This window comes from Fukomys damarensis, unplaced genomic scaffold, assembly GCF_012274545.1.
Source record: "Fukomys damarensis isolate Sample0158 unplaced genomic scaffold, DMR_v1.0_HiC HiC_scaffold_36, whole genome shotgun sequence".
In the NCBI taxonomy this organism is placed as follows: domain Eukaryota; kingdom Metazoa; phylum Chordata; class Mammalia; order Rodentia; family Bathyergidae; genus Fukomys; species Fukomys damarensis.
The window spans coordinates 36,411,006-36,428,284 of record NW_022900948.1 but is presented as its reverse complement, the minus strand read 5'-3'; the positions used below and the strand labels follow the sequence as shown (position 1 = coordinate 36,428,284).

General features: G+C 37.9%; 2 protein-coding genes and 1 pseudogene across 4 annotated transcripts in view; 2 read left to right on the top strand and 1 right to left on the bottom strand.

The window, feature by feature from the left end:
• The first annotated feature begins 110 nt into the window (after positions 1–110).
• LOC104847537 lies at positions 111–1,954 on the top strand (annotated as a pseudogene).
• Positions 1,955–8,027: 6,073 nt separating this feature from the next.
• Positions 8,028–16,421, bottom strand: LOC104847536 (putative UDP-GlcNAc:betaGal beta-1,3-N-acetylglucosaminyltransferase LOC100288842). Its single transcript, XM_010602978.1, has 4 exons — positions 16,156–16,421; positions 15,807–16,058; positions 10,367–10,586; positions 8,028–9,131 (listed from the first exon to the last, which is right to left on the bottom strand). Exons 1-4 carry the CDS (start codon positions 16,419–16,421, stop codon positions 8,028–8,030), a joined length of 1,842 nt encoding a protein of 613 aa, XP_010601280.1.
• Positions 16,256–17,279, top strand: part of Fbxw2 (F-box and WD repeat domain containing 2) — a 49,415-nt gene continuing 48,391 nt past the window's right edge. For 2 of the 3 annotated variants that reach the window (XM_033759025.1, XM_010602925.1), the window contains exons 1-2: positions 16,256–16,317; positions 16,415–16,523. The gene's annotated coding sequence lies outside the window, so the exon portion shown is untranslated. The other variant, XM_033759024.1, reaches the window with a different exon arrangement.

Here is a 17,279-nt window from a genome sequence, read left to right as displayed (position 1 = left end):
TCATTTTAAATTGTAGGTGTGGTTTTTGAGGGTTATAAAGGGTTTCTCTGTGTAGTTCAGGCTGGCCTTGAACTTGTGGCAATCCTGCATCAGCCTGCCAAGTGCTGGGATTATGGGCAAGCGCCACCATGCCCAGCCTCTCCTTTTAAAAAAAGAAAAAAAAATATTTGTGATATTGTCTTTTCAATGCTTTTTGCTGTTTATTGGTGAATTTTACCTTGTTATTCTAGGAGAGGGAGACTGATAACACAAACCCGAAAGGCTCCAAAACTTTTATGTATTGCTGAGTCATTGTTGAGGGTCTTGTTATTGGTTTTTCAGATCTGTAAAGATAATCTTAAGTGATCAGAGAGGAATAGTGACTCCTAATAGGCAGAGTTAGAATAAAAGGGATATAAACAAGCGTGCCACCTTACTAATTTACAAAGGGTTAGCAACCTGTTTGGGCAACAGGTTTGCTGTGAGAGCACAGTGTAGTGAAAACCACCTCTAAAGCAAAGCTAACATAGGAAAAGGAAAGACTCATATCAATGTCATCATCAGACGTGCGGACTTGGGCAAGTCCACCACTACCAGCTATCTGATCTACAAATGTGGTATCAACGAACCATTGAAAAATTTGAGGAGGCTGCTGAGATGGGGAAGGAAACAGTTTTTTCAAGTACACCTGGATCTTGGATAAATTGAAAGCTGAGCGTGAGTATGATATCATCATCAACATCTCCCTGTGGAAATTTGAGACCAACAAGTAGTATGTGACTATCACTGATGCTCCAGGACACAGATTTTATCAAAAACATGATTACAGGTACATCTCAGACTGTGCTGTCCTGATTGTTGCTGCTGGTGTTGGTGAATTCAAAGCTGGTTATGTCCAAGAATGGGCAGACCTATGAGCATGCCTTCTGGCTTACATGCTGGGTGTGAAACAACTAATTGTTGGTGTTGACAAAATGGATTCTACTGAGCCACCCTACAACCAGAAGAGATACGAGGATATGGTTAAGGAAGTCAGCACCTACATTAAGAAAATTGGCTACACCCTGGCACAGTAGCTTTTGTGCCAGTTTCTGGTTGGAATGGTGACAACATGCTGGAGCCAACTGCTCATGTGCCTTGGCTCAAGGGATTGCAAGTCACTTAAAGATGGCAATGCCAGTGGAACTACAGTGCTTGAAGCTTTGGATTCTGTCCTGCCACCCACTTGCCCAACTGACAAGGCTTTGCAGCTGCCCCTGCAGGATGTCTACAAAATTGGTGGTATTGGTAGTAGGTCTCTGGGCAGAGTGGAGACTGATATTCTCGAACCTGGCATGGTGGTCACCTTCACACCAGTCAGTGTCACAGCTGAAGTAAAGTCTGCTGAAATGTACCATGAGGCTTTGAGTGAAGCTCTTTCTGGTGACAATGTGAGCTTCAGTATCGAAAACGACTGTCAAAGATGTTTGTTGTGGCAGCACTACTGGTGACAGCAAAAATGACCTACCAATGGAAGCAGCTGGTTTCACTGCTTGGGATTATCCTAAACCAGGTCAGTGCTGGCTATGCTCCTATACCAGGCTGCCACACAGCTCGAATCACTTGCAAATTTGCTGAGCTGAAAGGTTGATCACCGATTCGGCAAGAAGCTGGAAGCTGGCCCCAAATTCTTGAAATCTGATGATGCTGCCATTGTTAAAATGGTTCCAGGCAAGCCCATTTGTGTCAAGAGCTTCTCTATCCATCCACCTCTGGGCCATTTCAATGTTTGTGATACAAGATGGACAGTTGCTCTGGGTGGCATCAAAGCAGTGAACAAGAAGGCTGCTGGAGCTGGCAAGGTCACCAAGTGTGCCCAGAAAGCTCAGAAGGCTAAATAAATATTATCCCTAACACCTGCCTCCCAAGTGTTAATCAGTGGTGGATGACTAGTCTCAGAACTGTTTCTTTCAATTGGCTAAGTTTAACAGTAAAAGACTGGTTAATGATAACTGCATCATAAAACCTTCAGAAGGAAAGGAGAATGTTTTGTGGACCATTTGTGTGTGTGTGTGGCAGGCTTACTAATTTTTAAAATCAACACTTTTTAATAGAAATGACCAAATATCTGTCACAAAATTTTGAAACTCCGTTAAATTAACTTTTTAAATCTTTTAAATAAATTTACAAAGAGGTTTCTTTGCATTAACAAAAACTCTGCCCACCTGTTTTCTTAAGGATTTATAAGATGTCATAAGAATATTTGAGTTCTAGGAGGTTGTCAAGGTGAAAGTAGAGACAAAGGGCCAATTACAGTAGTTTAAGTAAAATATAAAACTTTCCAAATCTAGGGAAAGGTATAAAGTGGGAGTATTGGAATCTCCAAGATCTTTAATCAGATTCAATCCAAAGGAGAATAATGCATCCATAATGCAATCAATCCATTTGTCAAAGATCAAAGACAGGACAACCCATTTGGGACCCCTCCTGTCTCTAAGGAGCTATTCCTACTCCCCAATAAATTTTCCTATTCTTAAAGAAAAGTCAGACAAAGAAAAATGTTACACTGTAGTTGTTACGTAGAATTTTCCCGAGCATTTATCGGGTTGAAGGCATGGTTGCTAGCTAATAGGCTTTTGAAAAAGTGATTGGATCATGGGAGCTATAAATTCATCAGTGGATTTATCCTTACAGGAAAGGGATGTCTGAATTTGTCTATGCTACTATAACAAAATACCCGAAGCAAGGTTATGTTTGTATTTGCTGTACTGGGAGTTGAGCTCAGGGAGATTCACTGAGCTACATTCCTGCCTTTGTTTGTTTGTTTGAAATGGGGCTTTGCTAAATTGCCCAGGCTGGGCTTAAACTTTTGTCCTTCTGCCTCAGCCTCCCAAAATGCTGGGATTACAGGTATGCACCACCACATTCAGCTGAGACTGGATAATTTATAAACAACAACACTTTCATAGTTCTGGAGAGTAGGAAGTTCAGGATCACAACCTAAGCATGTCTGATGTCTGGTCAGAACCACTCTGTGCTCCCAAAGTGACATTTCGTTGCTGGATCCTCACATGGCCAAAGGGTAAGAAAGGCCTTCCTCCCATTCACAAGGGAGAAGTTCTCACAACCTGTCACTTGCTAAAGTACCCACCTATTAGTACCATTGTTTGGAGATTAAGTCTCAATATGAATTTTGCATTGAATACAAACATTTAAACCATAGCAGGTGACATATTCAATATACTGAAGAAAAAAAATAAACACTGTCAGTCAAGAATACTGTACCCAGAGAAGCTGTCCTTAGGCATGAAAGAGAAATTTCCAGACAAAAATTGGGAAAAGATAAATGTATGAAGTGATGGAAATGAGAATCACTCTGATTGGAGTGTTGTGCATTGTGTAAATGTGTCAAAATATCACACTGCACCCCTGTGAAAAACAAACTGCAGTATTTATTGCCACCAGGTCTGGCTAACAAGAAACACTGGAGGAAGTTCTTCAAGCTGAAAGAAAAGGTTGCTAGTTAGTAACATAAGTATAAGACTCACTAGTGGAAATATATACATAGTCTAATTCAGAATACTCATCCCAAAATGGTGGCATTTAAATCACTTATATCTTTATAGTAAGAAGGATTATAGACATAAGTATTAAAATAATAGTAGATGCCATTTTTAAGGCTATGCAAAGATCTAAATTGTGACACAACATATAAAGGTTAGAGTAAAAAATTTACTGTTATTTTATACATACAACTTTTAAGTTGTTGTTGCCTTGAAATAGCCTATTATAACAATAAGGTATTTTGTATAAACCTCACGGTAACCATAAAGCAGAGGTGTATACCAGATACACAGAAGATGAAAAGTAAGGAGTGAAAGTATGTCACTAGGAAAAATGGTCAGAAAAGACAAAAGAAGAAAGAATCTACAAACAACCAGTAAACAATAAATTCGCAAGAGTAAGACAGCTGTTAGCCTGAATATAAATGGATTAAATTTTCTACTCAAAAGAATGACAGAATGAATGAATTTTTTAAATAGACACAACTATATGCACCTCTAAGAGACTCTATTTAGTTTATATTCTCTTGTCATAACAGAATACTTGAGGTAATTTATAAAGAAAAGGAAATTATTTAGCTCATTCCTGAGGTTGAGAAATCAAGACCAAGGCTACATCTGGGGAGGCCTCGTGCTGCATCACACCATGGCAGAAAGAAAAAGCAGAAGGGTAAGCCAGCATGTATAGAAGAGAGAAAGCGGTATGAATTTGTGGTCTAGCTAACTCATTCCTATGAAAAAGAAAATGCTATTCCATTTCATTAATGGTGGCTTTCCTCCCATAGCATAAACACTTCCCACCAAGCCCCATTACCCAATATTATTACATTGATGGATTTAGTCTCAACATAAATTTTGGTGTGGTCATATTCAAGCCATGGCAGATTCATTTCACCTTTAATGATACATAAATTGAAAATGAGAGAATGGAAAAATAAAAATGAAAGAGCAGGAATAGTTATACTTCTATTAGAAAATATAAAAATTGAAAAAAAGATAAAAATTGCAAAAATGAAATAAAAATCCATAAAACTAGACAAATGAGGTCATTATGTAATGACAGATAAATTCATGAAGCTATAACAATTGTAAATATATATATACATCTAACATCAGAGTACCTAAATATATAGAACAAATATAATAGATCATGGGGTATAGAAAATAAAAGTATTGGGCTAGAAGACCTCAGTATCCTACTTATAATAATGGACAGATCAAATCCAGACAAAAATCAATAAAGAAACATTAAATGTAAACTGTTTTGGTCAAGGTTTTCTAGAGGAACTCTATCTATATTGATAGAGAGGGTGACTGAAATGTCACAACAATCCATTTGCATACTGGAGAGTCACAGGGACCAGGATTGCAAGCTTAAAGTCTCGCTTGAATGTCACTGGTATGAGTCCAGATTGAAAAGCTGAAGATATTGGAGTGTGATGTCCACAAGCAATGGCAGTAGCACAAGATACAACCACTCAAGCTGATGGAACTTTTCAAATGCAAACTCACTTCCTCCCTTTTCCCCCTATCATTCCATCCTGGCTGCCAGCCTACTGGATGGTGCCACACATAAATAATCAAGATGGTCACCCCCTCACTTTGCTCACATAGAGCCAATTATCTCTGAAAACACCTCACAGATACATTCAGAAGTGTGCTTTATTAATTGACTAAGTGTCTCAATCAAACTTGACAATCATGACTAATGGTCTCATAAACTGCTTTAGACCAAATGGATCATATGTATCATATATATGCATATATATTTGCATATATCATGTATGCAAAATGCATATTTGGAAGAATATAGAACAGATCATATGTTAGGCCATAGAATAAATCTTAGCAGATTTAAGAAATGCAAAATCATACTGAGTATCTTTTCTTACCACAATGGTATGAAACTAGAAGTCAGTAAGAGTAATTTTGAGAAATTATTAACCAATATATGGAAATTAAACATGTTTCCAAACACCAATGAGCTAAAGAATAACTTAAAAGGGAAATTTAAAAATAGCTTGAGACAAATAACAATAGAAACACAACATATCTAAACTTACAGGATGTAGAAAAAGCAGTTTAGAGAAGGAAGCTTACTACAATAAATGCCTTCATTAAAAAAGAAGAAAGATAAAAAACAACCTAATGTTATGTCTCAAGGAACTAGAAGCATAAACTAAGGCCCAAGTTAGTAGAAGGAAGGAAAAAAGATCAGAGCAGAAATAAATAGACTAGAAAAACAATTTTTTAAAAATCAATAAAACTGAGTTACTTTTTAAAAAAGAAGCAAAGTCAACACACTGCTAGATTAACAAAAAAAGAAGGCATTTAAATAAATGAATGAAGAATCTAGAAATCCCAGGAATACCAAGGATCATAGTGACTACTGTGACTTTGTGTATTATTATACACAGTAAGTCTAGAAGAAATGGAAGTATTCCCAGGCAAATTAAACCTACCAAGAGTAAATCATGAAAAAATGAAAACGCAATAGATCAATAATGAATACAGTTGAATTCGTAATAAAGGGTTTTCCATCAAGGAAGATCCCAAGACCTGATGGCCTCACTATTGAATTCTACCAGATATCTTAAGAACTACTTTATTTCTTTGCATTTTCTTTCGTTCTTTCATGACACTTTAAACACAGATGAAAGAACGAAAGAAAACACAAAAAAGGAAGATATCCTATGTTCATAAGTTTAAAAGGTTAATATTTAATAGTTTAAACTTCCACACTACTCCCCAAAGTTATCTACGAATTAAATGCAATCTATCAAAATTCCAATGACTTTTTTTTACAGAACTAGACAGAAAATCCTATAATTCATGCAGAAACAAAAAAGACTCTAAATAGTCAAAGCAATATTGAGCAAGAGGAATGAAGATGGCTGCATCATTACTATCAGACTTCAAAATATACTGCTAAGCTATAATAAAACAATATGGTACTACCTTATGTATAGACAAATAGACTACTCAACCAGAACAGAGGGCCCATAAATAAATTCTTGCATTTAGGATCAACTGTCAGCAAAGATGCCAAGAACACACAATGGCAAAGTACATTCTCTTCAATAAATGCTGCTGGAAAAACTGGATATCTAGACACAAAACAATAAAATTAGAGCATTATCTCACACTACATACAAAATTAGCTACATTGGGCAGGGTAGCATATGCCTGTAATTCCAGATAATGGGAAACTGGAAGAAGGATCAAAATGCAAAGTCAGCATGGACCACTTAGTGAGACTTTCTCAAACAAAGCCAATCAAAATCAATGGGGATGTAGGTCAGTGGTACAGCACTGGCATAGCATGTGCGAAGACAGGCTCAATCCCCAGGACCACAAAAAAGAAAAGAAAAGAAAAGAAAAAAAATACTAAAAATGTATGAAAGCATTGAATATAAGACCTGAAACTATAAAATTAGTAGAAAAATGAATCAATGCATACTATTTGTGGGAATGAAATTAGTATAACCATTATGAAAAATAGTATGAAAGGTCCTCAACAATTAAAATTAGAACTAAAATATGACCTGGCAATTCCACTATTGTGTTTATATCCAAAGGAAATGAAATCAGTATGTCAAAGATGTATCTATTTTCCCATGTTCACTGAAGCACTATTTATAATAGCCAAGATATGTAATCAATTTAAGTGTCCATCTGCTTTCTTTAAACATATAAATAAAATATGGATTATGTTAAAAATGGAATACTGTTTAGCCTGAAAAAAGGAAATCCTGTCATTTGCAGCAACACAGATGAACTGAGAAGACACCATGTTAAGTGAGATAATTCAGGCATATGATCTCACCTGTGAAGGTAAAAATGTCAAACTCATAGAAATAGAGAGTAAAACAGTTACCCAATTCTGAAATGTTGCGGGGAGGAACCAGGGAAGTGTTTGTCAAAGGGCAAAAGAGGTCAGTTTGACAGGAAGAATAAGCTCAAGAGATCAATTCAATTCGATGGTAATGATAGTTAATAGCAATGTATTGTATACTTGAAAATTACTAGGGGAGTAAATTTTAAGTATTCTCACTACAAAAAAGTATATATGATAGCACATGTTAAATAGCTGGATTTGACCATTCCAGAATGTACACATATAAAACATCTTGTTGTACACCATAAACGTATATTATTACATTAGCTTTCTAAAGACTGTGTAATGGGCTGGGGATTTAGCTCAGTGGTTCCACCACCTGCTTCACAAGCACAAGGTCCTGAGTTCGATCCCTGGTACTAATGAATGAATAAATAAATAAATAAAGACTGTGTTACAATTAAACATAACCCTCTATTTTGAAAAGAATTATGCTGCATTAACTTAAAATTTCTTAAAATGAGACCTCTAGACAACTGAGTACTTCAAAGCACTAAGAATGTTTTGTATCTTGCTAAATATGAAAAAAGATTCATATAAAACCTGAGGGTTGCTTTGTATGAGTAGAAGGCAATTTAAAAATAACAGACTTACAAGAAAAACAAATCTTAATAACCAAAATACACAGCATTGTTTTTTATGGTCCCCATGTGAAAACGTTGAAAGCTGTCAAGGTACGTCAGAAGTTTGCAGGAAATGAGCCCATAGTAAGTCTCAAACAGTGAACATTTTTTCCCATCATTAATTTCCTTCCATGCCAAGAGCATTTCAGCATCGATAATTTCTGAGGATGTAAAAATGAATTTATAGCAACATCTGTTGTATCTAATATGCCTTTTCCCAGAAAACCTTGAACTGTGGATAGGTTTAAGGCCAATGGTCTTTGCACAAATTCCTACAAACACGTCAGCAGGTACCATAATGGGTACTTCTTGAAAAACCACATACATCATCCGGGCCACATCTTGGGACATTATAAAAGCCTCACCACTGCAATAATCTGGGTAGTATGTTTCTGGGTACTCAGAAAGGGAGACAAATTCTTGGCTGTGAAGGTCTCTGCTGGGTGTATCTTGATGGATAACTCTTCCTACATAAATATCTTCAAGGTGTCCTTTCAGATTAAGAAGATAGTCTACCAAGGTTGGTAGATTGACAAACATCTCTTCATCAACCTTGAGAATGAATAGGGCATTAGGGCAAAAAGTCACAGCCCACTGAGTCATGGCAATGATCTTTACGGTCTGGTTCTCAGAACCATCCAAAAAGATGCCTTCAATTATGTCATTATTCTCATGGGATTCTTTGTCTATCTCTTTCTGAGTAGCTACCAAGGCAGGCATTCCCAAAGCAAACAGTGTAAGAATGACATGCCCTTGGACACTAGTTACATTGCCCCAGGTTTTCCTAATGAGGTCCCGTCTTCTTCCATTTTCTGGGCTACTGAAGATAAGAGAGAGCAAAAAAATATGTTTCTCTTTGCACACCTCCGATTGGCTGAGGACATAATATTCAGAGGGATTACTTTGTACTGGTTCCATGTTCAATTTTCTTGCCCTTTCCTTAACTTCAAGAACTTTCATAGCTACAGGAGGCAGAGAATGCAAAAAGTATTCTTCCACAAATTCACCCCCAAAAAGCAAGGCATGAAATAGTATGACATTAAACAGAATGAAACACCACTGGTGAGTCCGAAGTCTGCAGAATGTCACCTAAATAAGAAAAGGACACATGATCGTTAGTGTGGTCTCCACTCCCATCTTTCCACACAGTGAGCCCTCTGTGGACTTCATAAAGCACTCAGCAGTACACTCTAGGTGTTGATTATTTATTATTATCTGTCTATTGTACTGGATTGTGGTCTCCTGTACAGTAGGCATCATATTTCTTTCTTCTTCAGTGCTCCATGCCCAGTATTTGGTACAAAGTGGACACTGCACAAAATGTTAGTTGCACTCTTCCTTGTTCTGATGGAAGCCTACTTACTATATAAAAGACACTGTGTTAGAAACTTAAGATATAAAGAGGAATCAGGAATTGACACATAGATATTACATAATAAGTAGTATCATCAAAGTACAAACCTATTGGAAAATACATGTTCTTTCTTTGAAAGGAAGCACTTAGATCTAATTGAATGGAAGCACTTCTCTAATTACGAAGGTCAAGGACTATTTTTCCATGAGGTGGCTGCTTTTGCTGGTCAGCACACACAGGCTATTATCAAACATTTATGTTCTTCTAGTATGACTTTCCAATTTAATCTAACACCAAATCAGAGTATGTTTGGACAATGTCTCCTAATCCATCTGAAATGTCTGTCAACATGGGCAGATTTCTGTGACCAGCATAATTAATACCTATTCAAAGATCTAGGATGGACCTGTGCCAAGCTTACTCACAAAGGAGGTAAAAACTTTTCATCTGGAAAGGAAATATGCAGAACTGTAATATAGCAAAACTAAGAAACAATAAAGGAATTAAATCTCTGTTCATTAGATCTTTGTTCAACAAAGCCTCTCATAATTATAGTTACCTCTTATTCATAACTTCCTGTGTACCAGATGCTGTGCTAAACACTACAACTTAGCTCATTTAGTCCTGGTAAAATCCCTTCCAGATATCTTCAACATAAAGCTGAGCAGCTGAGTAGTTTAATAATTTGCCCAAGAGCACGCAGTGGTTAAAGCATTGGGTTAAGGCCATGATGTGAATTAGAATCTGTCACTGATTCTAAAGCTCACACTGAAGCATTGGAGAAATCCGGAGTCCTATGTTTCTTTGTCTAGTCCACTGAATATGATAGAAATAAAACAGACTCCTATAATTATAATCTGAATTCCTTTCCATTTTCTCAGTGCTGATAATTTACATATAGAAGAAACTTAGCTTCCTCAAAGCCTGTTTTAGAAGATAGCAAATGCTTCGGAGATTGGCAGAAACTTACCTGCATATTGTCTGTGAGCAATTTCTGGGCTTTGGAAGTTACTGAATCCAGATGCCAAGTTATGCCCAAACGTATCTCAGGATCACTCCCGTCTAATAGCATCAGCAGTACAGTGTTTTGCATCTCAAACATCAAGGATAAGGTTTCTTGCCAATCAACCTGAGCTTTTGTCCCAGAATACCTGATTACTGTGTAGGAGTGAGTGCTGATAATGTTACAGCTAGAGTGAATCCAGAACAAAGAATAGAAAAGGCAAACTTCTTCAGCTGCTTTCAGCCTTGGTATATCATCAAACTGACCCTTGAATTCACGTCGAGTTCCTGGCAAAGTATATGTGGGAGTTTGAAGAACAGTCACTCATATAATCTTTCCACAGCATCATCACTCAAGGAGAAATATTGTACAGTGTTTTTTGGAGTGCATCTCAAGAAGCTAAACAAATGAACTAATATCTATTCCTGTTACCTGCACATATTAAAACTGTTCTATACATCAAACAATACTTGTCAAAATACATTTTGATTTTTGTCTTCTCAAGGAAATATCATATAGTGAGACTGGTGTATATCTCATTGGGAAAGATTCTGAATATCTGGTATATGCTGTGCAAGAACTTTACTAAATCAATTAGAAGTCATGAAACTACCTCTTTCCAGAAAATTTATCCTCAAATAAGAAATACAGATTCTCCTCCTTTAATGACCAAGGTACATTTCTTTGACTAAGTCATTAAATGAATTGGTCACTAAATGTGAAATTGTATACAGTATGCATATTATAAAATTCAAAACAAAGAAATGGACAAAGGAAACTCCAACTTGATGACTTTGCTTTTATTTTTATAACTCGTGCAGTACTGTAATATATAACAACATAAACCTACAGTACTGTAAAGTACAATCAGCAAAAATTACAGTGCCACATAAACAAGATGTACTGTACAAAAAAAGACATTGAGGTGGTATCAACAAGATGTACAGAACTGTACAACAACAACAACAACAAAAAGCCCCTAAGTCTAAGCGGTGGGTCATAAGTTGGAACAGCATGCCTCAGACATAAGCCCAAATAGTCACTAAACAGGTAGGTCATTAAATAAGGAATATCTGTATTACACATTATATTATCAAAATAGTTCAGTGAAAATGATTCATTCTTCTTAAGAACACATCTCTCCAATAACCTTTAAGATAAAATATAGTGGCCACCAATAGATCATCACATCAGTGGAGTTCAGGCAATAATGATCTCTCACATGTCAAAAAGGTAAGGATGAAAATTATGCAGAAAAATCCAGGATATCTTGTGATATGGCAGTGACATAGAAAGTGCTCATCAATCATAATTGCAAAACAGATGCAATCCAGATATGATCTTTAGCAAATAAATAAAGCATACACCCCTCTATTTCCTCACATGGCCTTTCCTGGCATCTTAGGAGCTCCCATGAATGCTTCAAGGTTACACTGATCACACAGTTGATATTACTGGAATCTGTTTTGAATGTGCAGCTTTGCCTATTAATGAGGGAGCTCCTGCAGGTCATTGAAAGGGACCAGTGAAACTAAAATACTACTAATAAGATACCACAGAACCACAAAACTGCTTGACTCTGTAAAAACCATCAGAAATGCCAAATATCCTTGACAGTGAAATTGGCACTAATGGAGCCACTGCTCTGCCTGCCTCTGCAATAAATACCTTGGAGGATAGAAAGACATAAAGTATATGGTAAAGGAGCTTACCAGCCAGGAGTGTAAGACAAAAATTAAACATGTAAAACAATCACAGAGCCACAAATAATAGCAATAGTTGTTCAGTCATTTTCTGTGGTTCGGAAGTGTATATTTAACCCTTGAGAAAACGCTTTGCACTCATACGATATGAGACATTTATATACATCAAAAATTTTCAAAGATAACATCACCTCTGCAGAGTTTGTTTATATCTGAGAATTTATTTAACTCCAAATTAATCAGTTTTATTACCACCTGAAGGACTGTTGGAAGCAAACAGTGCTTCGAAGTGAGCCAAATAAAAAGAGTGCACTGATACATTTTTCTAGCTCTTTGACATAGCTATTCTGCCTGATACAGCTGTTCTGTATCATATGTGATAAACAGGTCTACTAAGGCTGTTCCAAATCACTCCCTTCTACATCAAAACAGGAAAACCATATATTTTGTGATTATAGAGGCAAAAAAGCAACCCATATGACATTGCTTTTTGGCCTTAATATCCAAAAAAATGACAGGTAGCTTATTTTTCTCTAGTATCAGTCACTATAGAAATAATATATACTTTGAAAGCGTTTTTATTTTCATGCATGCTGTGTTTATTTACACAACATGCTTAGTGAATGTGCCGAACATAGAATAGGCTACAGGCATTCTTCACTTAGCCCAGTTCTGTTCTTGTAACTAGGTCATTAAATGAATTAGTGGCTAAATGAGGAATTGTATTATGGCATGTATATTACAATATACAGAACAGAGAAATGATCAAAGGGAACTCCAACTTGATGACTGCTTTTATTTGCCTAACTCTCACATGCCGAAATGCAATGTATAATGGAACATAAAACTACAGTATTGTATAAACAAGGAGTACTGTAAAAAAAGACATTGAGGCCATATCAACATGATGTACAGAACTGTACAAAAAAGGAAAAGATGGGTCTTACGCCTGAGCACCAGGTTGTAAGTCTGAACAGCATACCTTGGTCATAAGCCCTAATAGTCACCAAACAGGTAAGTTGTTAAATAAGGAATATCTGTCATATAGTTCATTTTCGCTTGAACTGAAGAAACTAAGCAGTTGATGTTACTAGTTTTTGTTTTGTTTTTTGCTTTTCTGAGCATGGAGGAATTATTCTAAATACATATCTACTGGCAATTTAGTTTAAGACAAGAAACAACATTATGTTTTCACGTTCCTGTCATCACAGAATCCTTCTATTTTCATTCAAAGTTATATTTTTATGTTGTTTTCCACACAATGATCTTCCTATGTGCCAAACACAGGAGGTTGGTAGTTACTGTCCCCTTTTGGCGAGGAGTAACTTCTCACACTTAAAGATGGCTATTTTCTTTTTTCTTTCTCTCCACCTTGCTTTCTTCTCAGCAATGGGGATTGAACCCTGAGTCTTCACACTGAGCTATTTCCTCAGCCCCTTTTTTTATTTTATTTAGAGACAAGGTCTTGCTAAGTCACTAAATTACTCAAGTTGGACTGAAATTGGTGATTGTCATGACTCAGCCTCCCAGATGGGTGGGATTACCAGTATGTGCCACTTGGTCTGGTTTACAGGTAGCTATGTTTTCTGAACAATCATCCATGAAAGCTTGGAAATTTTTATCAAATGAGATTGGCTAAGCTAAAAATTTCAAATGAAAAGAAATTATTACATATACTAACCATTATGTGAGCATTGAGACATGAATTATATTTTCCACTTTTTTACAGACATACAGTTTCCTCCTGGGTCTTTTCTGACCTCAAACTTACATAGTTGTATCTTTGTTTTTGAGACATCCATACAATACTACCCTTGGAGCAGCTCCATCTGGGAGAATTCAAACAATACCATCCTTGGAGCAATTCCCTTTGGAATTTTCAGTTTGATTTATCATACTTATACTCTACTGGGGTTGAGGCCATTTGCAGCAGAGATAATTCTCGCTTGGTTTTCTTGATTGCCTTTCCTTTCATAGAGGTAGTAGATGTATCCAACTCTTCTTAAGTGTCTTAAATGTCACGAGTCACTCTTTGGCTTAGAAACTTACAAGTGTTTGTTAGATGGGCCCCTGGAGGTCCCCCAAAGTGGAAATACCATGGAGCACAGAAAAATAATTTTGAAGACACGCTAGTGAAGGGCGCAAAGCAGTTTATTAAGCCAAATTTGAACAGTACACACTAAAAGAGAATGAAGTGTGGGCCCTTGAGAGAGGTGCATTATAGTGCTATTATAGTGGTTATATTATGGTTTGGGGGTTTTATGTGGCCTTGGGGGTATCCTCAAGATGAGCAAGCTAGGCTGTGTGTTCTTTTTATCAGGTTTCCCATATGGGGAACGGGCTATGTTGGAATGCAAACTGTTTACACGTGTTTGAAGCTGAGATACGTTCCCTGCTTTCTGTGGTAGGAGTGTAATTTACAAGTGACAAGCATGATTCCAGGTTTACTGTGCCTGTAAGACCATTAAGAAATCTTTTTCTTTTGTTTTCCTTCCTTCCTTCCTTTTCTTTCTTTCCTCCTTTCTTCTTTCCATCCCTTCCGTCCTTTCTACATTTTCTGGAAGGGAATAAAGCTTAAAACGTGTGTCTTGAAGTTGCAGTTTTTCTTAAAAGTGCAATTTTAAAATTATGATTTTTAGCTTTTTTTTTCTACCTAGCTTTATTTTTTTCTATCCTACCTCTTGATGGCTTCCTGTTGCCTACCAAATCAAATTTGCTGCCTTGAGACTTTACTTTGAGGACCTTATATTTAACTTCCTTCTTGCACAATTTTTATTTATTTCCTATGTTTCAAATACCCTACATGAAGTCAGGATTCTTAGCTGTGTTCTACCTCTAACTGGACATGTGACTCTCTTATTGTCTGTATTGTGTGCTATGCCTATATAATTGGATTATTCTGTCCAATATGGTAGCCATAACCACACGCAGCTCTATAAATTTACATTCACTAAAATTAAAATTAAAACTTTAGCTCCTCAGTTACATTAGGCATTTTTCAAGTATTCAGTAGCTACAAGAGGATAGTGACGATCTTAACAGCACCCAGAGAATGTTTCCATCATTGCTGAGGATCCTGATGGACAGTGCTGTATAAACACATATGAATGCAGATTATGGGCCTACAAACATACAAAGATACTTGTGCTTTCAAGTTGGTTTGGGCCAGGCATGGTGGCACATGACCAATCCCAGCACTGGGAAGGCGGAGGCAGGAGGATCACTGCGAGTTTAATGCCAGCCTTGGCTACATAGTGAGTGCAAGACCAGCTTGAACTACACAGTGAGACCTTGTCTCAAAAAACAAACAAGCAAATAAACGAAAGTCAAGTTGGTTTGGGTTGAGATCCTATGATAGTCAGTTACTATGACCTTAGGCAAGATACTTAAACCTCTTGTGACTGTTTCATCTCTAAATATGGGGCTAACAATAGTAACTACTTTGTAATACTGTTTTGGAAAATGAGGGAGAGGGTACTTAGATAAAGTGTTTCACAATGTGTAGCAGTTGGTGCAGTTTTAGTCTTTGACACTAAAAGACTTGCATGCCTCAGTCGTCAAGCCTCACAACAATGGTAATAGTTATGCCAATGAGGAAAATAAAGTGTCAGAGGTTAAGTACCGTAAACATATCCCATATGTAGTATAGATTCAAATTACCTGACTGCAGCACACCATGCTTCATTCCTCTCCTTAACACTTACGACTTGTCGTATATCTTATCTGTCTTCCTCCTTTCCAGAGGTGTAGACCCCAGGTAGTCGGGAAATTTTGTTTTGTTTACTAAACCACCTCCTAGAACAATGTTTGGGATATAATAGGTGTTCAGGGGATTGTTTGAATTTGGCCCTATCTCAACCTCTCTAGCCATAGCTACCTCTTTTCTCAGAAGTGTGAATAAGAAAAACTGCCGCTGAGGTAGTGCAAGACAAAACTGAGTGAGGTTTACAAGCACTCTGGGAAAATAAAAAAAATATGTCACTAAAGGACATTTTGGTGAGGTGCCAGCAGTAGTAAGTTTAGAGAGGGTTACACTACACGGTCGTTTCCTACTCTCCCCGTTTCCTTCCCACCTGCACCTCCGGGTGGACGCCGGAAGCGCAGCCGCTTCCGCCGGGGGCCGCGGGGCGGTGGGACGCGCGGAGATGACGCAGGCAGCACCGGAAGCCGCTCCCCAGTGAGGCTGCGGACCCGGAGCGGCGGCCGCAGGTCCAGGTTTGTATATTAGGCGGTTCTTGCCGCGGATTGCGGGGCTTTGGGGCGCCCGTGTCTTTGCCGACTAATGCTTCAGGCTGTCCTTCTCTCCCTGCAGGCGCCATGGCTGCAGAGCGGACCCGGCCGCTGCGAGGCTCTGGCGGCCCAAGCGCCCCTAGTCGGTGTGAGCCCGGCGCGAGGTCCCGGGCCCCGGGGCGCTCGCTCAGGTCAGTGCCCCGCGGATCACGGCTCCGGGGGCAGGGTTCCTGGGAACGACGAACGGGCTAAGGAATCTGGAGTACGTTTTAGGGAAAGGAAAATTAGGTTTCGGAGTTCCTGCTACCTTGTTTCTGCCTCCCGGTGCCTGTTTTCTTAACTGTGAAATGAGTTAACAATGATGTCCCTGGGCTACCTGGAGTGTAAAAGATGGTGAAGCGCTGGGAGGTGGTTTATAAGTACAGAGCGTTGTAATAATGTGAGGGAGCGCGCCATAATTGTGGGTATGCCATGGAAACAGGTGTGTATGTGAGGTGCGGTTTGAAAATAAAAACAAGGATAACAATATTAATCCTAAATAATAACAACTAGCATTTGTTGTAGACGTACAGAGTGCCGAGTACTGTGCTAAACGCTTTGTGTGTATTCTAGCTTTTACAAAACCCCTAGTAAGTAATGCTGTTTGTGGCTACATTTTACAAGTAAGGAAGCTGGTCTTGAGATGGGTGAAGTGATTTGGCCAAGGTCACCCAGCAGCAAGGGGAGTTGCAGAGCTGATATTTTATAAACCTTTATATTTTAAAACTTTTAAGACTCTACCTTAGAACTAACGGCTTTTAAATAGGTACTGGACCCACAAGGCTTTAAATTTAAAATGGTATGCAATTAAAAAGGCATCTCCTCTCCTTTTTTCTCAGCTCTCCAGTTCTCTCTGGAAGCTGCCAGTGTTGTAAGTTTCTTAAATACTCAAAATATATTCTATGCAT